Source organism: Balaenoptera borealis (assembly GCF_965194805.1).
Source record: "Balaenoptera borealis genome assembly, chromosome: 13".
Classification (NCBI taxonomy): Eukaryota; Metazoa; Chordata; class Mammalia; order Artiodactyla; family Balaenopteridae; genus Balaenoptera; species Balaenoptera borealis.
Genome location: NC_138870.1, coordinates 99,129,288 through 99,153,155, shown reverse-complemented (window position 1 = coordinate 99,153,155; position 23,868 = coordinate 99,129,288). Strand labels below are relative to the sequence as shown.

Sequence of the window (23,868 nt, the reverse complement as noted above, 5' to 3'; positions counted from 1 at the left end):
CCAGGCTACCGAAGCTCATCTCCTCTCCCTTCCTCACGCCTTGCCTCTGCTGACGTGGGTGCCTTTGCCTGGAATACCCTTTCTCACCATTTCCCACTTGTCTCCTGAGACTTGTTCCACCTGCCCGGCCCTCTCGTGCGCCTTCTCCTGTCCTGCCCCCTACAAGCCTCCTCTGGCTGCCCCCCGGGTCAGGCCCCCTGGCTCCCCCAATTATGCGCCTCCTTCCCTCACCAGGCGCTGTGCGAACTCCCGGAGGCTGACCGGCCTCTGGCCCGGAACCCCTCCCAGCGATGCGCCGGCTGCTTCACGGGAGCCGAGACTGGCCTGGCACAGGCCAAGGCGACAGCTCCCACAGGAGAAGGCGCTGGGCAGGACGGCCACTGTCTATTCGCTTACGGCTATAACTTGCTGTGCTGTTTACTGCCGCCTCCCAGAGCCTAGAACGCAGCCGACACCGAGTACGCTCTCAGCTAAGTATTCGCGGAAGGAATGACGAAATCATGGAAGGGGTACAGGAGACCCCAGAATGCGGCTCGTGGCCGACAGGAAGGGATCAGAGACGCAGGCTCAACCACCAGGACTGCCACTAAGAAGCCGCCTAAGATGGTCATTCAAACAATCTGTGCCTCAGTTTCCTCATCTGTAAAGTAGCCACAATACCACTGGCTGCTACCTGTGGTGACGTACAGTACTGGTCCCATTATCTGCACCTGTTCTCTAATGGCCATTGCCCCAGAAGCCGGGTGTTCAACTCTTTGGAGAAACTTAGCCTCGTTTCATAGAGCAAGTCAGGGAGACAATGGGGAGGCTGGGATTGGGGGAGGGGTCCCACAGCATCATTATCCCTAAAGAGCAAAGGGACCCCGGAGTGACTGAGTTCGGGGGAAGGAACGCCTGCCGGGGGTCTTAGCTGCACGCCGGGGCTCTGTTCTTAGAAGTGAGGTGACTTTAGATGATTTACCCGTCGAGCCTCAGTTTCCTCAGGTGCACTGACTGGGAGAAAACACACACAGGATGGGTGCTCACTGGTCAGGGTGCTTAAAAATGGGTTACTTAAATGAAATCGGAGTGTCAGACCGACTTTAGGGAACCTGCCTCAACCTGCTTTTCTCAGCTCCCTCCCGCTCTCCTGGTTAAGCATCTGCTCAGCCTTGGCTCTGAGGAAAGACCCAGTGAGGCCTTTCTGTTTTGGAGCATTTTACAATTCCTCTCGAATGGCAGAAGACGTCAGGGACACTCAGATCCAGTCAGAAGCAGCCAGGATATCAGCAGGCTGCTCGTCACTATGGGCCAAATGCCCCCAAGAAGCAGGCATGAGTCCCCCAAGAGGACTGTCAAAAGCTCTCCAGTGATGCCTTGTGCTAAAGGCCTTTTTAGTGATAGCGCCGGTGGGGGTGTGGAGGGCGGCGGAGAGGATACCGGATGCAGTGCTGGCACGTGAGAGAAGGACCCTCGGGCCCTCACAAGCCGGTGCTGGCTGTGAGCCATCCGCACCCTGCCCGGCTCCAGCGGGAGCTTCTGAAGATGCTGGGGGCTGCCGGCTCTCCCTGCCCGTCAGCCTGTGCAAGGAGGCCCGGAAGCAGCGCTGACCGCTGCTGGGGTGACACACACGGACAGACGTGCTCGCCACGTTTGGTCTCTCCATGGTGCCCTCACCCCCTCACTTCATCTCTCCATCTGTCATGCAGTCCCCAGGCTGCCTGACCCTTCACCCAGATGGCCACCCAGACCTGCTCCCTCCCACTAACCCAGTGAGCCTGGCACAGCTGGCGCTGGGGATTCCCCTGGAGAGAAGCAAGCAAGCGGTCAAGGGGGGCTACGCACTCTGTCGCTTCCAGGGCCTTGGGAACACGCTCCACTTCGGTACAGTGAGCGCGCACAGCTGCGTCGTCTCCCTGGAGCCAGCTGATGGCCATGGTGATCGCGGACGTCCACCACCGACAGACAACGTCTGGGCCTAGAGGTGAACAGAACGCTGCTCCAGCACCCACAGCAACCAGAGCCTGCTGGCTGCACCTGGTTCCCCTCGTTCGTGCCCCCTCTCCCTCCTGGCGACGGGCTGGGGCCTGTGGGCTGCCCTCTCACACGATTCTGGTGGGAGGACCAACCAGCACCATCTCAGAACACATTTGGCAATCTGTATTAACAGCCTTAAAAATGTCCACTCCTATTAACCTAGTAATCCCATTTTTTTGGCAATCCATCACAAAGAAATTGGCCTAAACAGAGAAAAAAAGCTCAACGAAGATGTTCACTGTGGTGTTATTTTTAAGTATAAAGCTGGAAACAACCTAAACTTCCAACAGTTGTGAAAAGTGGTGTTTCCAAAGTATTTGTAGTAACAGGCTCAGGTTAGAATCTCTTTAGTGTTTTCCTCTCTGAGGCTAAGTTTTCTCAGTGGACCTGTACGATGAAAGGCTTAAGAACGTGTTCTTTTCTAAATTCTGAAATAAAGACAGGCCACGAGGTCAGTGGTCACAACGGGGCAGCTGCTTCTCTGGGATCCTTCTCTCTCTAGGGAGAGCGGCCAGAAGGGAGCTCCACATCGCTGCCCCCCAGCAGCCTCAGAAGCACAAGAGGTGACAGCTCGTGTGCCATCACCCAGATGGCAGTTTAGAGACAGAAGCAAAGAATGTCCTGGTGCCAATTCAGTCGGTGGTTGTGCTGTGCCACCCAAGGCGACGGGTACCGTAGCAATATAGATGCCCGGATGAAAGGCCTCTTTGGCGGAGTGTCAGGCCCAAGAGCAGCCCCGGGGACCACTGTGTATTGAAAGGTGAGCCCCTCACCAGCTCCCAGTGCCGGGACCACTTGCTGCCCGTTCTGAGCGTTTGGGAGAACTCCTGACCTGCCCCTCCCATCCAGGGCCCAGGGAGGGCACTAACTCCCTCATGGTCACACTTCTAGGAAGATCATGATCTCCTGCCCGCAAAACATTGTCCAGCACGGGGGAACTGTGCATGGGGGCTACATGGGGCCGCAGATACACACCTCAGATCCAGAGAAGATTCTCGAGTGCAGACTCATAACTAACCCTGGACTCTGGGACACAAGGGCTGTGAAGGGCTGAATCAAGCAACCTGAGGCCTGCAGAGCTGCCCCACAAGATGCTTACCAAGGGCTGACTTGAGCACGCAGCTGCTGGAGAAGGGGGCGGTCACAATCCCCACAGAGTCCACAAAAGAATTAAGTAATTTCAGGTACTCCAGAGCACTGGAGAATTCACTAGAAGGAAAAGAAAGGGTCCCGCACACATCAGAATGTACACAAGGACCACGCTCATGGCCTGGCTGGCCAGCCCCCAGCTCTGAGACTCACAACGCCAGGCACCCCGAGCTCTGCCTCTCACACCACTCACACTCTCCCCAGGCCACCCTGACACCGGTCCTGACACTCTCCCCTCTGCCGGGAGAGCCAGCTTTCTCTTGCATCCCTCGCCCTTCAAGACCCAATTCAACTGTCGTCTCTGCCCAGAAGTTTTCTGACCTCCCAGGCAGGACCGCCCTCCCCTCTCCGCTCAGGTGCACTCCAGTCAGGACTGGGCCGTGAACCAGATGACCCTGGCCCGTCTGCCTCTCAGGTCTGACTCTGTGAAGGAAAGACTGCGCTCAATAACTCTGTAAGAATAAGACACTGCCTGACACACTCAATACAGGTCGGGGTCCCACAAGATGTCTGGGCCAGAGCGCCTGCCTTCTGCCAAGCTCCCCACATCCCATTCCACACCCTCCACAGGCCACCTTTCCCCTGGCAAAGAGCAAAGCAAAAGAATCAAATCCCTGACTGCTCCAAGAACTGACTCCACTTGGTGAAGGGATGGATAAAAAGGAGAAAAAGGGGGAAAGTGATACACTTGGTCTGGCAGTAAAAGGCAGAGGCCAGGTCAGAGCCCACAGAGGGCTCTTGTGGGGCTGCCAGGTTCAAGAAATAAACATGAAGGAATCACTGGATTTCCCTCTCGACCCTACACTAGGGCTTGTTTCCTTCTAGGCCTCACAGCCGCCTCTGCGCTTCCTGGGCAGACGGCCCGAGGCAGGGGGCCCCTCCTGGGGTCAGTACCTGCTCTCCTCTTCCTGGTCTGCAGCTTTCTTCTTGGCCTGAGGTTTCACCAAGGACTCCACAGCTCGCTCCAGCAGGTTCCTGCAGAAGGCCTGGTGCACCTGGGCGATGGGGTCAGCTGAAGAAGAGGAGGAAGGCCAGGAGAAGGGGTAAGTGGGTCTCACTTATGGGCTTATTTTGCCTTACAGAGAAAACAGAGGGTGGGGAGAGGAACCCAAGGAGCAGCTATCCCCTCCGAATGGGGGCAAAAGTCCTCAACAGACCCCAGACTGCTTGTTAAACAGTCAGAAGGTGGGGATGGGGGCGGGGAGGGTTGGCAAGCCCAAGACTACGCGGGTCCTGGACTGGCTCCGGGGGGGCGTGTGAGGAGTGCTGTGCCTCCTGGCACAACGGCCAGCGCTTCCGTTCAAGGTTGGCAGCTGTGTGGCAGCCACAAGCCTCGTCAGAAGACAGGAGATGGGAAGGTGGACAGTACACCTGTGCACGTCTCAGGGACTGCCTCTTCTCCTGTGGCTCAGGAGGACAGCCAGCAGAGGGGAACGTGGCGCCGGCTGCTGCCTGGCGGGATTAGGGAAACCCCGCTCCCGCTTACCAGAGCCTTTGCGTGGGGCCTGTGGCCAGCAATTGTCTGGCTGAGCCTATTAAACAAGAAGCCTTGCAATGCTTGTGACAGCTGACTGTCACCGACAGGCCCCCCCCAGCTGGCAGGCCCAAAGCAGGGCGTCACCAGCCTTCCCCTCACTCACACGCCACAGCCGTGTGGGTTTCAATTTGACAAGAAGGGGGAGGCAGGACACTTATGAACACATTCTGGGTGAGAAGGCCTAGAGCCAGAACCACCAGAGGTGAGAGAGCCAGGGGCAGTCCACGGCGCAGACAAAGCAGCCTGGCGACGCAGCTGAGATTTACGATGGCTTTTGCTTTCATCATTACTTTCTGGTGTTGCACATCACTCTTCCTTTGAGCGATAAAGTTATTAAAAAGAAATGACGGTGGAACCTCCCTCCCCCACAAAATGTTTGACACACACCCCTGTACCTGCAGGACATGTCTGACTCGCCCCAGACTCCCAGTTCAGAGAGAGGAAAAGCGCAGAAAGCAGAAAGCCACGGCTGCTCAAGTCTGAGCCAACCCGACCAGCCTCTCCTGCTCCAAGGCCAGGCGAGTCAACTCCAATCACTGTCAAACACTGGGGACAGCAAGCCAGCATCTCCTCCCAACGCCTGGAGCCCTGTCCCTGCCACCACTCTGAGCATTTGATGACCGTCTGTCGCCTGTTGTTCCCTAACTGCTCCGTCTATGTCTGTCTGCTTTCCAGGGGGAGCGGGAGATTGGGGCCAGCAAACAGCAACTCCACACATCCTCTGAGTCTCCAAAGCGCCCAGAACAAGGGCAAGATTCCAGCTGGTGCTCAATCACCATTAGTAACGTGTGGCGGTGTGACTGATGTCAGGACCACAGGCTCTGCATGTCAGAGAGAGGCGAGCTGCAAACTCAGCTTAGCTGCTGACCAGGCTCATGACCTCCCTGAGTTTAAGGGAAACACGGCTGAGGCATCCTGTGTCCCCACGTGTCTGGAGTGTAGCCACCCTGCGGTACCGGTGGCTCTCATAGCTGCACAGGTGCTCTCACCTGGGTTCCTCTGGGCGCAGTACAGACTCTCCTTGGCAGCCGACTTCACGGACCAGCTCCGCTCCATGAAAAACTTCTGGCCCAGCGGGTGGCAGAGCCAGCGCAGCGAGTCGGGAACAGCGCTGCGCTCGGGGCCACACAGGCTCTGGGCGCGACTGAGGAAGTAGCTCTGTGGAAGGACAAGGACCATGGTGACGGCAGGGTGGCAGAACGCTGGCTGCGCCACCATGGTGGAGGCAGGCTGGGGAAGGGAGGCAGGAGGGCTGGGACACTCACATACCTGGAAGGAAATGCCCTCACTGAAACCAGGGCCATGGCCCCGGTGGAGCCTGCCGGGCTTGATGACCGCGTACAAGCCCCAGCTGGATGGGGGTGGGGCCTCAAGGCACCCACGGGGGCCCGGCTGCACCCTGTCCTGCTGGGTCTGCCTAACCCGACTCGAATCTTGTTCTGGGCTGCGCTGGCATTCAACTGCAGAGCTGAGGAGGGCTCTCCCAGGCCCCTCGCGGCACTTCAGCCCTCAGCGCCATCAATGGTGCTGCACCCTAGCCAGGTGGCCCCCTGGATCCTGGGACTTTTTCTCATCTGTCATTTTAATTACATATCTTTCAGAGTATTTTTAGGCAAAACTGTATTCTGCTTTGACTAATTTTCATCTCTTTTACCCCTGAGTGTGAAGAGTTTAGAAGAGGCACCCGGCAAGCGGTCAGTGACTGTTACTTACCATCACCGTCACTCTAGAAAGCACTGGAGTGAAAGGGCAGCCCGGAGGCTCGTCCAGCCCCCTAAAGAGAACCCCCTGCCATCCCCGGATGAGCCCTTGACGTGAACACTGGTCTAGTGAAGAAAAGACCTGAAAGCCTCTTTGCTGGACAATTCAAAGAGCCAGTGCCCCACTTTCCCAGGCCCCTCTTCTGCCCACAGGGTAACATCACTCCAGGGCCCCAGGAATAAGAATTGTAGGGACAATGTTGTCTATCCATGTTTTCAGAAATTGTGTCATTTTTTGAGTAAGGATATCTTTATTCTAAAACCCATGTTTTCCAACCCATAAAAACCACTCGATACCACTAGAATTCACTCAAGCTGGGGCTGAGGAGCAACCCCACCACCATAACTCATCTGCTAATTGCTGAATTGAGCGGCTGTGGCAGGAGACTCAGAACTGTTTGGATCCTGAGGGCCACCCTGTACCCCTGGGCCAGTTCCAACTCCAGGTTACGTCCTCCCACTCCAGTCCGACTCGGTGGTTCTCAAACTGTGTGCCAAGGCACCCCAAAGCAACTCAGCAAACTCACAGGGGTGCCGCTGGGTATTTCACACTTTCGGGGGGAACACAGCAATGCTCAACATGAATCAGACACCATGTAAACTGCTAGATGGAGGCAGTTTGGTCTCAATGTGAGACTGCGTGACCGTCCTCTGGGTGGTGTCATCTTTGGGAAGCTGAGTTTTTGGAGGCTGTTGTAACAAAAAGCAAGTGCGGCGTGAAAGCTGGTATGGGACAGGAAGTGAAGGTGGTGGCGTCCAGCCTGATTTCAAAGTCTGAGAAGGCACATGCAGCAGGCACACACATCCCATTAGTAAGTAGCTATGGTTATTAAGAATAGAAATCAAACATTATTTCTTCCTTCAGTTTTGTGTATTATTTTTCCAAGTGGCCACTAAGTTGTTAAGACAAATATATCTATTAAGATGTTTGCACCTAATTAACAAACAGAACTGTTAGGTATTTCCTTTAGCCCAAGGAAACCATGAAAAAATTACTGAGGTACAAAGGGTGCCGCGAACCAAGAAAGCTTGGCAACCTCTGGTCTACACCATTTTCACGGAGGCCAGCCCTCTGCGTGACCCCCAATGCCTGACTCATTTGCTGGCTAGATACATTCCACCAAATTCAAAGCTTCTTCCTATTTAAGAAAGTACTATCTGGGTCTCTCATTCCCCTTCCAAGAGAAGCAAACAGATGAGAGGGGCAGCTACTTTCCTAGAGACTGGTTCCTCTCCTTTTCCCACCTTAATGAAAATGCACACTTGGCAATACCACTGATTTTCCAAATATTGATACTCTTTGACCCAGCATCACTACCTCTAGACTTAACCTGAAGAGGTATTTGTACAAGCGGGTGAGGGTACTCCCTGCAGCACTGTTTCTAACTGCAAATGCTGGAAACCCAAACATCTCGCAGCGGCACACTGGCTCCATCAAGGACGGTATTTACACATGCTGGAGCGGCAAGTACCTCTGTGGAATAGGAGGCAACAAAGAAAGAGGCCCAAGACTTATAATCTGGTTGAAAAAAGCAAGTGGCAAAACAGGGTTTCTGGTATGATCACATTAAATAAATTATAATGCATATATGTTCTGACGTGCAGGAAGAAAACTGAGCACATGCACATTAAACTGCTCACTGATTGTTAGGCATACCCAATATTTTTGGGGTGGGGGGACACTTATTAGGGAGCCATTTTCCTGATCCTCAGCTGTTACACACATGCCTTCCTCAAATGGGCTGAGTAGCCCATTAAAGAACAGCTGCGTCTTAGCAACAAAGACAATCAAAACCCCAGTGGGATTTCTGGGATGATGGGATGATCCTAAAATTTATATGGCAAGGTAAAGAGCAAACACTAGTCACTAGAGCCGGAGGACTGACACTTCCAGATATCAAGACGTATTCGAGGGCTTGGCCATTAGGGGTGTGCGGTGTTGGTGCAATGGAACTGACTAGAGCGTCCAGAAGGAGACTCATCACATGTGGACATTTAATTTACGCAAAAGGTGCCACTTGGTGCAGTGTGGAAAGGGCAGTCATTTTAACAACAGATTCTGGGGTTGGGAGATAATACATATGAAAAAAAAGTCGATCTTGCAACCCTACCTCCAACTCATACAAAAATCAGTTCCAAGTGGATTATAGACCTATGTGTGAACATTTGAAAATAAAGTGACTAGCAGATACCATAGGAGAGTATCTTCATGACACTGGGGTAGGATAAAGATATATTAAACAGGACATAAAATGTCTAATTGCTAAGGAAAAGACGAATAATCTGGATTTCATGAACATTAAGAACTTGTGCTCGGACTTACCTGGTGGTGCAGTGGTTAAGAATCTGCCTGCCAATGCAGGGGACAGGCGTTCGAGCCCTGGTCTGGGAAGATCCCACGTGCCGCGGAGCAACTAAGCCTGTGCGCCACAACTACTAAGCCTGAGCGCTAGAGCCCGCGAGCCACAGCTACTGAGCCCTCATGCCACAACTACTGAAGCCCACACACCTAGAGCCCATGCTCCGCAACGAGAAGCCACCGCAATGAGAAGCCTGCTCACCGCAACGAAGAGAGCAGCCCCTGCTCGCCGCAACTAGAGAAAGCCCGCGCACAGCAACAAAGACCCAACACAGCCAAAATAAAAAAAAAAAGAACTTGTGCTCATCAATCAACACCACTGAGAGAGAGAACAGGCAAGTCACAGAGGGAAACGATATATGCAAAGCACATACCCAACAAAGGATTGTAGCCAGAATAAAGAACTCCTCAAACCAACAAAAACAAAAGACGTCACAAATAAAAAACAGGTAAAAGACTTGAACAGGGTTTTCACAAAAGAGACTATCCAAATGGCCATCAAACTATCCAAATGGCCAATGAAAAGGTGCTCAACATCTTTCATCACCTGGGAATTACAAATGAAAACTATGAGATACCACCAGCAGGGCTAAAAAAACAACACTGTCATGTGGTTGGTGAGGGTGCAGAACTGGAACTCTTTCCACTGTTGGTGAGGTGAAAATTGGTACATCCACTTTGGAAAACTGTCAGGCAGTGTCTACTGAAGCTGAACATATGCATAACCTCTGACCTAGCAGTGCCAACCCAGAAACGCAGCCACATGTTCACTGAAAGATGAACAGGGATGTTCACAGCAGCACTATTCACAATAACCAAAAACAGGAAACAACCCAGAAGTCCACTTATAAGCGTCTAGTCATACAATGGACTACTATAACGTAATGAGAATGGGCAATCCGTAAGTACACGCAACATAAATGAACCTTACACATGACGCTGAGCCAAGACAGCCAGACATATACAGGACATATGTGTGACTCTCCTTTCATGGGGATAGTGGTCACTTGGCTGGAGGGCTTGGGGGGAGGGGCAGTTTGCTGACTGCAAGGGGCCCAAGGTAGGCTTCCGGGATCTTGGTCGTGTTCTGTTTCTTGATCTGTCTGCTGGTTATAAGAGTGTGTTCATTTTGTGAAGTCACTGACCTGTGTATTTATTTATTTACTTATTTATTAATATTATTTTTAAATATTTTCTTATTTATTAGTTATGTGGCTGTGCCAAATAAGTACTTAGTTGCGGCACACGGGATCTTCATTGCGGCACACGGGATCTTTAGTTGCGGCATGCGGGATCTTTAGTTGCAGCATGTCGGATCCTTTTTAGTTGCGGCATGTGGGATCTAGTTCCCTGACCAGGAATCAAACCTGGGCCCCCTGCATTGGGAGCACAGAGTCCTAGCCACTGGACCACCAGGGAAGTCCCTGACCTGTGTATTTATAATTTGCGTACTTTTCTACATGTATATTGTACTTCAATAAAAGATTTACAGGAACAACAAACAACAGGTGGGTTAAATTACGGTGACAGAAATCAGAATGATGGTCACCTCTGCGGGGGGCAGCGTGATTGAAGGCCTGCAGGAGGCTTTTGGGGGTGATGGGAACGTACCACTTCTTGATCTGGGTGGTTGTTTACGTGCGTAAGTTCACTTCGTGAAAATAGCTGTTAAGTTAAAATGTGCACATTTTTCTGTATGTATGTTGTATTTCCATAAAATTAATGCCTTCAAAATACTTCAGGGAGGCAGAGAAGTTACAAATGTAACGACACTGGCCCAGAGCACTAGGACTGCGCCCAGCCTAGATTCACTTTGCCCAGAACGCCCACCTTGACTTCCTCTAAGATGAGGTCGGGAGCCCAGTGTGCTCTCTGGGCAGCCAGGTTAGCCCCGCCCTCACACTCCTCTACTGCCCCGAAGGCCTGGTCCTGGTCTGGTTTCCCTGACAGACTATGTGCTCCCCCAGGCAGGGCGAATGTCCTGCTGGCCACTGCACGTCCTCCCTGGGACGTGCCTGGCCTAGAGCAGGGACTCAGTCACGTTTGCTGAATGAACGTCTTATTTGGGTCTTGGAAACAGGGTTGAGACACAGAAAGTACACTGGGCTCTCCCATGCCCTTCGTCACTCAGATTACGGTGACACACTTCAAGAAACGTATCAGTGTCACCACAGGGCACGTTCCTGCTCATTCTCAGCTCATGAGCGCTATTAATGAGATATGGAAACGGATGGGGGGGATGTGATCATTCTTTTCTGAACACAGCTGATGTGTTGGTCAGCCTACCCAAAGTAGACATTGAATGAAATGTGCCTATGTCTGCTGCAGTAAGAGGAAGCCTGAGGTCAGCAGAGGCTGGGAACTAGCTGGTAACAAGGACTGTGAATTACCCAGTTGTGAATTCCCGAGGCTGGCCCTGTGTCAGGCTCACTGGAGGCGCCTGAAACCCCAGTTCCCACCCAGAATCTGACCTGAGCTCCTCACAAGACATACATTGTTTTCCACTTCTGGACCCACAGTGCCGTGATCAACACAAGGTACCAAATAGAATACTTCTGAGTGAGTAAAAGAACCAGGAGACACAACCAGAAGATTCCAAGCAGAAGAGTCATATATTAACCCCTGAATACAGGTCGCTCTTATCACTGAATCAATCTTCTCACCTCAGGGCACTAAAATGCCTTGTTATGCTTGTAAGGGAAGAATTTCATCTGTTGTGTTCACTGCCCTAAGTATTTGTGGAATGACCCACTGAATGAATGTCTACCCCTCTTAAGTGGTCGGCCCCCAAGGGTGGGGGCCCACACCTATGTTCACATCTTGGCTCCTGGCTGGGAAGGGCACTCAGCGAAGGTCCACAGAGGGAACTGAAGGACACTCACCGCCAGGAAGCCCAGCTTGCCTCCACACCGGGTCTTGAGCCCCATGGCGGCCGTGAGATGGATCTCAACCAGCGTGCTCGGGGGGATTTTCTCCTCTGCACATTCAGCCAGGTTCACAGCGCACAAAGCCATGTGTACATCTGAACAGGCGGATCCCACAGGAAGCTTGCCTATGGCGGCAGAAACGGACAACGATTGTTGACAGATTCCCTCAACCCAAGCTTTTTCCTGCTTTCTCAAGCACAATCGCAGCAACAGCAGAACCAGAGGAGAAGTCTGTGAGCTTGGTGATCAGACAGTCCTGGATGGGGTGCCAGGCTCTGTGACTTAGTAGCGGTGTGCTCCTTTCTGCCTCACAGGTTGCTGGGGACAAGAGAAAACACAGGTCACGGGCCTGGCCCACGGCCCCAGCCCTGTGTCATGGGAGTGGCTGTGACTGCAGGCCGGTGAACGGGACTCAGAGGCGCGAACTGCAATGCTTTCCAAAACGGCGTCAACAGCATGGCCACGTCCTGCTAACACAATCCTGTGTCTCCAAATGTTGCGAGAAAGGTTATAAAAATTAAAGACAAAAACCCAAGAACAAACTGATGTGAATTTATTTTCATTCAACAAGACCCCACAGTATATAAGCGCACACCCTTCTGAGGGGGGGACGTGACACACAACTGAGCCGTGGCAGCGGACACATCATGGGGCGGAGGTGGAAGGCCAGGAGAGGCTTACTAACCCTCCCGTGAGGGCTGTACAGCTTGTCTACGGTGGCCCTGAACTCAGGGACCAGAGTGCCCTTGCTCAGGCCCTGGGGCCCGTCGAGGCTCTGAGGCTTTCACGCTGCCGCCTGCTTCGGCCCTCACCACAGCGCAGGGAGGTGCCCGAGGCAAGCAGGCGCCTCGCTGTGCTGAGCCTCAGGGGTGGCCCAGCCAGGCCTCCCGACCCCACCCAGCCTCTCTGGTCTTTTATCAGCCCCCAGACTTCATTCTGCACAGGCGTTAGGTGTTGGTCTCCCCCGGGAGGCACCACTGACTGGGCTTTCTCCTTTGCAGGGAAGGAAGGCGGAGGGCAGTGTGGGGACCATGTCACCTCTTAGTCTCCTCTGTCCTCTTGGTGCCTTGCGCAGGGCCAGGCCCACAGAGTGCTCAGTGAATGTGGGCAGAATGAGTGATGTGAACCATCCCAGCTGGAATTCTCCTGAACAGATGCAGCCTCCAGATCAGAGACCTGGGATGGAGCTGGTTCCTTCCCCCCGGGCCCAGGCACACTGATGGGACAGAGAAGCAGGGTAGGTCTGCAAATGGCTCTCTGCTAGAACTCTACGAAGGCCCCAGGTGTTCACACCCCACAGCTGGCCCCAGTGTCTCACCTCCATTCCCCCTGGGGCCTGGGCTGAAGCTCCCTCAGCCACCAGGGCCTTCTATTGCCTTCCTGTTACCACATCCCACTGCTGCTCTCTGCCCTCATCTTATCGGTGGCCCAGCAGCAACTTCCCTTCTTGAACCCTCTGACTTTGCTACCCCTACACCAAGCATCTTGGCCTCTCCTGCCTGACCACCTCTCAGGCAGCCTCCGCCCGACTCCTTGTCCCGGGCCTGCCCCTTCCGTGCGGGTCTCCTTCCACATGCCCTCAAGGGGCCCCCCTTCACCACAAGCCCTCTCATCAGCGCCCATGGTTTTCATTCTCACCTGCAGGCCAAAGACCCAGCTCCTTTCCTTGGGCTACAGATGCAGCGTGGCCCCCACCACTGCATCATTTCCCCTCGGTGTCTCACAGGCAAGTGTCCCGAGCGGAACTTCTCACCTCCTCCCTAGAAAACTGCTTTTCCTCTTGTTTTCCTCACCTTTGCTGGTGGCAACAGCGTTCACCCAAACTCTCAAGCAAGGAACCAGGGAATCGTCTCAGCCAGCTCCTTTCCTTACCCTTCCCGTCCAATGAGTCCCCAAGGCCTGTCAGCCCCACTTTCTCCTTTCTCTCTGTCTTGTTCTCTTGGCACCTGCATTAACTTCCACTGGTCCTTCCTGAAGGCAGCGTCAATCCTCTCTTCAGAGCGAATCTTCTCGACCTCAGAAGCACAGACCTGATGACGTCATTTCCTCCACTGCGCTGGCTCCCATCCCTCTCCCCTTGCACAGCCACCTTGGGGACCACTGAAATGTTCTCCTCCAGAGCCACCCACGTGGGGTTCCTCCTTGGGAACGTGCATCCCTCTGCCTGGAAGGCACCTCCCCTTCTGCAGAGCTGGTGAACTCCACGCATCCTTTCATGCAAAGCCGAGACTTTCCAGAAAGCCTTTCCTGAAACCCTCCCCAACAAGTACCCCTTCCCCTGAACTGAAATCCAATTCTTCTGCTACCTCTACCACACAGAACTGTAATTCATTTGCTGACCTGTCTGCTTCTCTATTAGAGCAGGAGTGCCTTGAATGAAATAAATGATCATATTTCACTGAAACTAAGATGCCATCAATTTTAAGTTTCACTGTTAAGTACCACCAAGGAAAAAACACTGCCAACTCAACCATGACACTCATTGTGTAGAGGACAAAGCCAAGTGTAGAGATGTTAATGTGAAAAATGTGTGTCTTAAATTGATGAACTGCAATCTTTACCGCCGTGGCTGTTTGTCTAACCATCCTAAATGGGTAGTGTGAAGGGGACGTCATTCAGCTGGGGCAGAAAACTGGCAAACTGCGCCAGGGTGGAGCAATGGCATGGGGGCACTTCGAGGCAAGACGGGCCGTGGTGGCAGCCCTCACCTGTGATGTGCAGCTGGTGCAGCCTGTGATAGGCCAGGGCTGCATCCCGGGCGCTGGTCTTAGCTTCCTCCTCGAAGCCTGCGGCGGTGGCCAGGGTGGCCCGCCGGTGCTGGAAGACCTTCTTGAGCAGCCAGCGCACCAGGCGCAGCTTCTGCAGGCTGTAGCGGATCACGTTCCAGGAGAGGCTGCAGGCCAGGTCCAGGCGGGAGGTGGGCAGTGCCCGGCCCAACACCGACAGGCAGGTTTGCAGGTTGGCAGCGGCAGCTGCAAAATCCCCCTAGCAAGAAGCAAGAAGGTGTAATGTTCGCTGGCCTTGATGTGGCCTTTTTGTTTTGCTTTAACAAAAACTCTTACTTTCTCTTCACCCCTCCAGATTATCAGAGTAATACATGCTCACTGAAGAAAATCTGGGAAAATTTAGAAAGCTACAAAAAAAGTAAAAAGAAATCACCTGTAATCTTATCCCCCAGAAAGAATGACTGCTGACATTTTGATATATTTCCTCCCAGCCGTTTTACTAAATTGGGATGGTATCGTGTTATATCTTCAAGCAAATACTATTCAGAATTTCCCACCGTAGCTTTCATACATAAGGTGATGACATGGATTTAGATGATGAACGATGTGATCTTTTAGGCTTTTAGGTTCTCAAAGTGTGGTTCCCAGAGACCAACAGTATCTTGTTAGATGCTACTGGTTTCTGGGAATCTTGTGGGAAATGTGAATTCTTGGTGCCTCACTCTAACCCTCCCCCCGACCTACTGAATCAGAGCCTCTGGGGTTGGGGCCTCCGGGTGATCCTAATGTCTGACGCTTGAGAACCACAGTTTTAGGCAAATACACAGCTGAACTACTCTAACCAAGGATCTGAACAACTCTCTGCCAACCTGAGAGGGTCTAGCGGGGAGTCTCCTGCCCTGTATTGAAGGCCTTTTTCTCATGACTGGAGGTGACACAGTCTTGAGAAACTGGAGTAAACGCTCTTCTCCCTTCCCATCATGCAGTGGGTATGATACCTGTACTTTCCTTCCTGCACCATTACAGAAAAGAGGATCCTTACAAGGGGAAAGTGGATGCCAATGCTCTGAGGATGACAATCTCTGAGGTGGTGCTGCCATCCTTCCAGCCAGGAGAAGCACCTGTGTTTACAGATTCCAAAGGAGGTGGGCCTTTCTCTGTGTCTCCTGGCTCCTCTTCCCCATCTTTCCCAGGAAGGTTGGCTGTTTCCAAGGCTCGGGCTTTGGCTCTTGTCTCTTCCAACTCACCAATGCAACTCGCCCTTGAGCGCCCTCCCCTGGCAGACGCACAGCTTCCAACACACCCTGGTCCCGACCCATCTTGGCCCCCACGGCATGCCTCCTGGTCTGGAAGCTTCTCACCCTCAGGGCCCTCTCACAGCACTTCCAAGCAACACGGTTAGACAGAGCCCACCAGAGCTTCCAGCCTCCCCCATCTCTGAGTCACTGTCACTGCCACTTTCCTTCCATTACACATCTCAAGTATTTCTTGAATTCATGACTTTCCTTTCGGTTTCCAGGTCCTTGTCACCTCTCACCCAGCCTCTTCTAAGAGCACCCTCACTTGCTTCCATGCATCTTGTGTCTCCCTCCTCCAACCCACCCTTCATACTGCCTCCAGAATGACGTTCGTAAAACACAGCCCTGGACCCGCCTCCAGGATCAACATCGAGGGGTGCGTGTCATCCTGCGTTAGGGGTAGCGCCAACAACCACACCTACGTTCCAGTAGCCGCAGCCCTGGACATGGCTGACAGCTCCACTGACGGACTGGCTGGCCAAATCCTCTCTTGTGGGCTCTGCAGCTTGCAGGCGGGGAGAGCAGGCCCACGGCTACCTGCTGCCGAGGCCTGTCCTGGTCCTTGTTCCTCCCGAGACACGGGTGTTTAACTCTTCCTTCCATGCCGTGAGTTTGCCCCAGAATCCTTCCCATAAACTCCTTTATTGATTTCAAAAGAGGACTTCCAGCGAATTTTCCTGCTCAAAAACCTTCCTGGTTCTCCAGAGAACTGGGACAAAAACCTCAAATCAGTCACTAGTCAAATACGTCTCCAACTTGGGCCCTAGCTACACCACCAGCCATAGCCCTCGTCTCCCCCGACATATCCTACACTCCAGACATACCATCTACTTGCCAGTCCCCCAGAAGCCCACCTATTCCTGCCGTCCTCTCCCCTTGGAAGGGCCTTCCTGGTCTTGACTGCTCTGCTCACACCCCAGGCTCCCAGAGCACTTTACTCTCCCGTCATATTACAGACTAGAGATCAGCTCGTGTCCGTGGAATCACTTCTGCCTAGGTGCCCTCTCCTCCGCTGCCCTGGAACTGTTGGGGGTAGGGTCCCCTCCTCCTCTTGCCCCCGGGGTATTTTTATATGCTGGGGTGCTGGAATAAGTTGCCGAGTTATGGGCCGAGCCTGGGGGAGGAAGGGGAAAGGCAGGTGGCAGGACTCACCCGGGCCAGGTCCAGGTCTGCCTGCTTCCGGTGCCTCCAGAAGGTGACCGAGGAGCGCGAATGCGGCCGGACCACTGGCTCCCCATGGACCAGCAGCTTCACGAAGACACTCAGGACAATCACACCGTTCACCAGCCACAGGAGCAGCGTCGGCATCATCCAGCCCAGCCAGCCCACAGAGCCTAAGGAGGAGCGGCGCAGCTGAGCCCGTGGGGAAGCGCCTCCCGAAGCAGCCCTGGGACACTGCAGGGCACCTGACTGACCCCTCACTGTGACAGGAAAGAGCCTCCTACCTCATTTTCGGAACAAATGCGATTGCTTCATTTAGTAACCATGTCGAAGTGCAGAGGGGAGGAATAATACATGCACCTTAATCCACACTGTAGCAAATCTGGGACAATTCTACAGCCTAACTAGGAAACCTGTAGCCCTTGTCACTATGGGGCAGGATGCCTCAAAAATCTTTGTTAGCCGAGGCAGGGTTAGGCCACTGGTTTAATGACTCAGGCAGTAAGAAGACCACATCCTCCTTCAAACAGCCACACCCTCAAACCCCCAGTTACGGCAGCGCAGGGTCCTGATTTGTTTTGCTTTTTCTGACTGAACTTGGGTTTGCCTGTTACTTCCGAAATGCGACTTATGCCTGTCCCTATCAGAAGCAAGCAGGTGGGGGTCCCCTAAGAAAGCCCTTCGGGACCTGGCGGACAAGCCGAGTGGCTGCATGCAGGGCCTTCTGCTGCCACAGCAGCCCACCCAGGCCCGGGTGGCACGAGGGGTCTTCCACCTACCTGACTCGAGTGACAGCATGCTGCGGCCAGAGCCTGAGTGTGGATGCTGGTCCGAGTCGTGGGCCCCTCCCCATTGCAGCAGGGCGGTCAGGGGGTTAAAGGAGAGGCACAGGAAGGTGAGGACACACAGCAGGATTCGCGAGCGGTCCACCATGCCAAGGGCTACAGGAGGAGAGTCTGGCTCATCTTTGACCTTCAAAACAGGGGGCCGCAAGATTAGAACGAATACTGCGTGGGTTTTTATAGCATTTTACTTTTATATATATCGGAATCAGATTGTGAGATTTAAATTCAAGGCCATTAAGTCAGATGGGAAGAAAGCACTTGCCCTCTTGCCACCTGGGAGAAGAACATGTTCTAAAGACCAGAGGGACATGAGCTCTGCTTTTACAACAGAGCTCCATCACAAACGAGAACACTCTGCAGGATTCTGTTTCTGTGTAATTCCACAACAGGCAAGCTAATCTAAAGCGACAGAAGGCAGATCAGAAGTTGTCTGAGGCTGGAGAGGCATGTGTGCACTTCCTGCAAAGGTGTAAGTTCATGGGAGATAAAAATGTTCTATATCATTTTGTTTTAAACTAGAAGAGATTTATTCATTTATCGTTTTGTTTTTTTATAAATTTATTTATTTTTATTTTATTTATTTTTGGCTGCCTTGGGTCTTTGTTGCTGTGCGCGGGCTTTCCCTAGTTGTGGCGAGCAGTGGCTACTCTTTGTTGCAGTGCACGGGCTTCTCATTGCGGTGGCTTCTCTTGTTGCAGAGCATGGGCTCTAGGCACGCAAGCTTCAGTAGTTGCGGCACGTGGGCTCAGTGGCTGTGGTTCTCGGGCTCTAGAGCACAGGCTCAGTAGTTGTGATGCACGGGCTTAGTTGCTCCGTGGCATGTGGGATCATCCCGGACCAGGGCTCGAACCTGTGTCCACTGCACTGGCAGGTGGACTCTTAACCACTGTGCCACCAGGGAAGCCCCATTTATTGTTTTTTGTTTTGTTTTTGGCTGTACCACGCAGCTGATAAGATCTTAGTTCCCTGACCAGGGATCGAACCCAGGCCCTCAGCAGTGAAAGAGCGGAGTTCCAACCACTGGACCTCCAGGGAATTCCCTATTGTTATTTTTTAATTGAAGTATAATTGACCTACAACACTATGTTGGTTCCAGGTACACAACAGAGTGACTCGATATTTTCATACATTACATCAGCTCCATGATAAGTCTAGTTACCATCTGTCACCATACAAAAGCACTACGATATTACTGACTATATTCCCCATGTTGTATATTTCACCCCTATGACATTTATTTTGTAACTGGAAGTTTGTAGTATCTTTTTTTTAAAATTTTTTTTTTAGTTTGTAGTATCTCTTAACCTCCCCTATTTCACTCACCCTCCCAACTCCCTCCCCTCTGGCAATCACCCATTTGTTCTCTGTATCTACCAGTCTGTTTCGTTTTGTTGTGTTCGTCCATTTGTTTTGTTTTTTAGATTCCATATATAAGAGAAATCCTATGTATTTGTCTTTGTCTGACTCATTTCACTTAGCATAATACCCTCTAGGATCATACATGGTGTGACAAGATCTCATTCTTTTTTACAGCTGAGTAACATTACACTGTATATCTATACCACATCTTCTTTATCTACTCATCTATCCGTGGGCACTTAGGTTGCTTCCATATCTTGGGCTATTGCAAATAATGCTGCAATAAACATAAGGGTGAACATTACTTTTTGAATTAGTGTTTTTGTTTTCTTCAGAAAAATACCCAGAAGTGGAACTGCTGGATTGGATGGTAGTTCTATTTCAAATTTTTTGAGGAACCTCCCTACTGTTTTCCATAGTGGCTGCATCAATTTTCATTTCCACCAATAGTGCATGAGGGTCCCCTTTTCTCCACATCCTCACCAACACCTATCATTCTGTCTCTTTTATTTCACTTAGCATAATACCCTCTAGGTCCATCCATGTTGTCACAAATGGCAAGATTTCACTCTTTTTTTATGGCTAGTATTTCATCGCATATGTACCACATCTTCTTTATCCATTCATCTATTTCTGGGCACTCAGGTTGCTTCCTTATCTTGGCTATTGTAAATAATACTGCAACAAACACAGGGGTACATATATCTTTTTTTTTTTTTTTTTAAATATTTATTTCTTTGGCTGTGCCGGGTCTTAGTTGTGGCATGCGGGATCTTCGTTGCTGTGTGTGGGATCTTTTTAGTTGTGGCATGCGAAATCTTAGTTGTGGCATGCAGGATCTAGTCCCCTGACAAGGGATCGAACCCATGCTCCCTACAATGGAAGCTCGGAGTCCTGACCACTAGACCACCAGGGAATTCCTGATGTTGAGCATCTTTTCATGTGCCTGTTGGCCATTTGTATGTCTTGCAAAAATGTCTATTCATGTTTTCTGCCCATTTTAAAATTGTTGTTTGTTTGGGGATTTTTCTGATGTTGAGTTGTACGAGTTCTTTGAAAATTTTGGATACTAACCCCTTATTAGATATATTGTTTGCAAATACCTTCTTCCATTCAGTAGGTAGCCTTTTAATTTTGTTAGTAGTTTCCTTTGCTGTGCAAAAGGTTTTACTTTTGTTTTTTTTTTAGGGTTACATCCGTCTACTCTTTTTTTTTTTTCTTAATTTATTTTTATTTTTAGCTGCGTCGGGTCTTAGTTGTGGCACGCAGAATCTTTTTGTTGTGGTGCGCGGGCTCTCCGTTGTGGCGTGTGGGCTCCTCTCTAGTTGTGGCCTGTGGGCTCCCCTCTAGTTGTGGCATGCAGGTTTTTCTCTCTCTAGTTGTGGGGCGCAGCTTCCAGAGAGCTTGGGCTCTGTAGTTGTGGCGTGTGGGCTCCAGAGCACATGGGTTTTGTAGTTTGTGGCATGCAGGCTCTCTAGTTAAGCTGCGTGGGCTCAGTAGTTGTGGCACACAGTCTTAGTTGCCCAGCGGCATGTGGGATCTTAGTTGTCCGACCAGGGATCGAACCCATGTCTCCTGCACTGGAAGGCAGATTCTTTACCACTGGACCACCAGGGAAGTCCCTATGCAAAAGCTTTTTAATTTGATGTAGTCCCATTTGTTTATTTTTGCTTTTGTTCCCCTTGCCTGAGGAGACACAGCCCCCCCAAATTTGCTAAGACCAGATTTCCCTGGTGGCACAGTGGTTAAGAATCCGCCTGCCAATGCAGGGGACACGGGTTCGAGCCCCAGTCCGGGAAGATCCCACATGCTGCACAGCAATGAAGCCCGTGCACCACAACTACCGAGCCTGTACTCTAGAGCCTGCAAGCCACAACTGCTGAGCCCATGTGCCACAACTACTGAAGCCCACGCGCCTAGAGCCCGTGCTCCGCAACAAGAGAAGCCACCACGATGAGAAGCCTGCGCGCTGCAATGAAGAGTAGCCCCCCTCGCCGCAACTAGAGAAAGCCCGCGTGCAGCAATGAAGTCAAAAATAAATAAATTAAATTAAATTAAAAAAAAAAAAAGGACTTTGTTCTTCTGATTGCTCATTCCGATTGTGATGAGAAGCCCACGCACCGCAATGAAGAGTAGCCCCCGCTCGCCACAACTAGAGAAAGCCCGCGCATGCAACAACGATGACCCAATGCAGCCAAAAATAAATAAATAAAAATAAAGAAATTAATTAATTTTTAAAAACTGCTAAGACTGATAACAAAGAGCATACTGCCTATGTTTTCTTCTGGGAGTCTTATGGCTTCAGGTCTTACATTTAAGTCTTTGATCCATTTTGAGTTTATTTTTGTAGATGGTGTGAGAAAGTAGTCCAGTTGATTCTTCTGCACGTAGCTGTCCCGTTTTCCCAGCACCATTTATTGAAGAAGCTGTCATTTCCCCTTTGTATATTCTTGCCTCCTTTGTCATAGATTAACTGACCATATAAGTATGGGTTTGTTTCTAGGCTCTCTATTCTGTTCCATTGATCTATGTGTGTGTTTTTGTGCCAGTACCACATTGTTTTGATTACTGTAGTTTGAAATCAGGGAATGTGCTACCTCCAGCTCTGTTGTTCTTTCTCAAGATTGTTTTCGCTATTTGGGGTCCTCTGTGTTTCCACATAAATTTTAGAATTATTTGTTCTAGTTCTGTGAAAAATGTCTTTGGTATTTTGATAGGGATTGCACTGAATCTGTAGGTTGCCTTGAGGAATATGGTCATTTTAACAGTATTAATTCTTCCAACCCATGAGCATGATATACCTTTCCATCTGTTTGTGTTGTCATCAATTTCTTTCATCAGTGTCTTATAGTTTCTCCAGTACAGGTCTTTTACCTACTTGGTTAGATTTATTCCTAGGTATTTTATTCTTTTCGATGCAATTGTAAATGGGATTGTTTTCTTCATTTCTCTTTCTGATACTTTGTTGTTAGTGTACAGAAATGTAACAGATTTCTGTATATTAATTTCGTATCCTGCAAACTTACTGAATTTATTTATTAGTTCTAATAGTTTTTTGAAGGTGTCTTTAGAATTTCCTATATATAGTATCATGTCATCTGCAAACAGTGACAGTTTTTTGTTTGTTTATTTATTTATTTTTGGCTGCATTGGGTCCTTGTTGCTGTGTGCGGGCTTTCTTTAGTTGCAGCAAGTGGGGGCTACTCTTTGTTGTGGCGCACGGGCTTCTCATCGCGGTGGCTTCTCTTGCTGCGGAGCACGGGCTCTAGGTGCGCGGGCTTCAGTAGTTGTGGCACACAGGCTCAGCAGTTGTGGCTTGCAGGCTCTAGAGGGCAGGCTCAGTAGTTGTGGCACATGGACTTAGTTGCTCCGCGGCACGTGGGATCTTCCCGGACCAGGGATCAAACCCATGTCCCCTGCATTGGCAGGCGGACTCCCAACCAGTACGCCAGCAGAGAAGCCCAACGGTGACAGTTTTACTTCTTTCTTTCCAATTTGGATTCCTTTTATTTCTTTTTCTTGTCTGATCACTGTGGCTAGGACTTCCAATTCTATGTAGAATAAAAGTGGTGAGAGTGGGTATCCTTGCCTTGTTCCTGATCTTGGAAGAAACGCTTTCAGCTTTTTACTCTATATCTTGATTACTGTGAGTTACATAAGCGTATATGTTTGTTAAAACTCATTATACTGCATGATACAGTAAAATAGGTGTATTGTATCACATATAAATTACACCTCAAAGTTGATTAAAGACCATACTTTAGTATGAACCTATTTACAGAAGCTTGCTTATTCTTTTTTTTTTTCAGCCGTACCACACAGCTAATAGGATCTTAGTTCCCCAACCAGGAATTGAACCCGGGCCCTCGGCAGTGAAAGTGCGGAGTCCTAACCACTGGCCTGCCAGGGAATTCCCAGGCGCTTGCCTATTCTAAAACCATAACATTGTTTTGTTTTCTCCCCAGTTTTACAGAGGGAGAACTGGAGGCAGAGGCCCTGCCTGCCCAGGGAGCCTAAGGAGGGAGGGAGACTGGAACCAGATCTCCGCTGACTCCCAAGGTGTACATCCCACACAACTCCTTTTCAGTATTTTTAAACCATTTGAAAATTTCTTCTGACGATTCAGACGCCTATCTAATTTAACGTATATGTCATGTGGCCTTTTGTTACCAAGCAGAATCACATTTATAAAATATCTCAAAAATAGAGCTTCCTTAATAAAATTAAGTACATGATACAATAAACGGCCTGAACAAAAACTTATGCTAGGGGCTTCCCTGGTGGCACAGTGGTTGGGAATCCGCCTGCCAGTGCAGGGGACCCAGGTTCGAGCCCTGGTCCGGGAAGATCCCACATGCCGAGGAGCAACTGGGCCCGTGCGCCACAACTACTGAGCCTGCACTCTAGAGCCTGTGCTCCGCAACAAGAGAAGCCACCGCGGTGGGGGGCCCGTGCACCGCGACGGGGAGTGGCCCCCGCTCGCCGCAACTAGAGAAGGCCCTCGCGTAGCAATGAAGACCCAACGCAGCCAAAAATAAACAAATAAAATAAATAAATTTAAAAAAAAACAACTTACGCTAGAAGGAAACTCTGTGCTTTTGAAGCCAGAAACTGCCAATGTCAAAATACAGCACAAACCCCAGTGGTCTCCACAGGTTCCCGGGAAGATCATTAGGCTTCAGCCTCTTTTAACGAATTCCATTAAACAAGAATTGCCAGGGGCTTTCTTCC

The 23,868-nt window shown here is 50.9% G+C and overlaps 1 protein-coding gene across 1 annotated transcript in view; it reads right to left on the bottom strand.

The window, feature by feature from the left end:
• Nucleotides 1-23,868, bottom strand: part of SREBF2 (sterol regulatory element binding transcription factor 2) — a 60,147-nt gene that overhangs the window by 7,036 nt on the left and 29,243 nt on the right. Inside the window, exons 8-15 of the mRNA XM_082351419.1 lie at nucleotides 17,713-17,905; nucleotides 16,925-17,106; nucleotides 14,457-14,733; nucleotides 11,704-11,873; nucleotides 5,692-5,860; nucleotides 4,060-4,177; nucleotides 3,116-3,225; nucleotides 1,825-1,957 (exon numbers count right to left, since the gene is read on the bottom strand). Coding sequence (XP_082207545.1) covers nucleotides 1,825-1,957; nucleotides 3,116-3,225; nucleotides 4,060-4,177; nucleotides 5,692-5,860; nucleotides 11,704-11,873; nucleotides 14,457-14,733; nucleotides 16,925-17,106; nucleotides 17,713-17,905 — 1,352 coding nt within the window. The remainder of the gene's footprint in view (nucleotides 1-1,824; nucleotides 1,958-3,115; nucleotides 3,226-4,059; nucleotides 4,178-5,691; nucleotides 5,861-11,703; nucleotides 11,874-14,456; nucleotides 14,734-16,924; nucleotides 17,107-17,712; nucleotides 17,906-23,868) is intronic.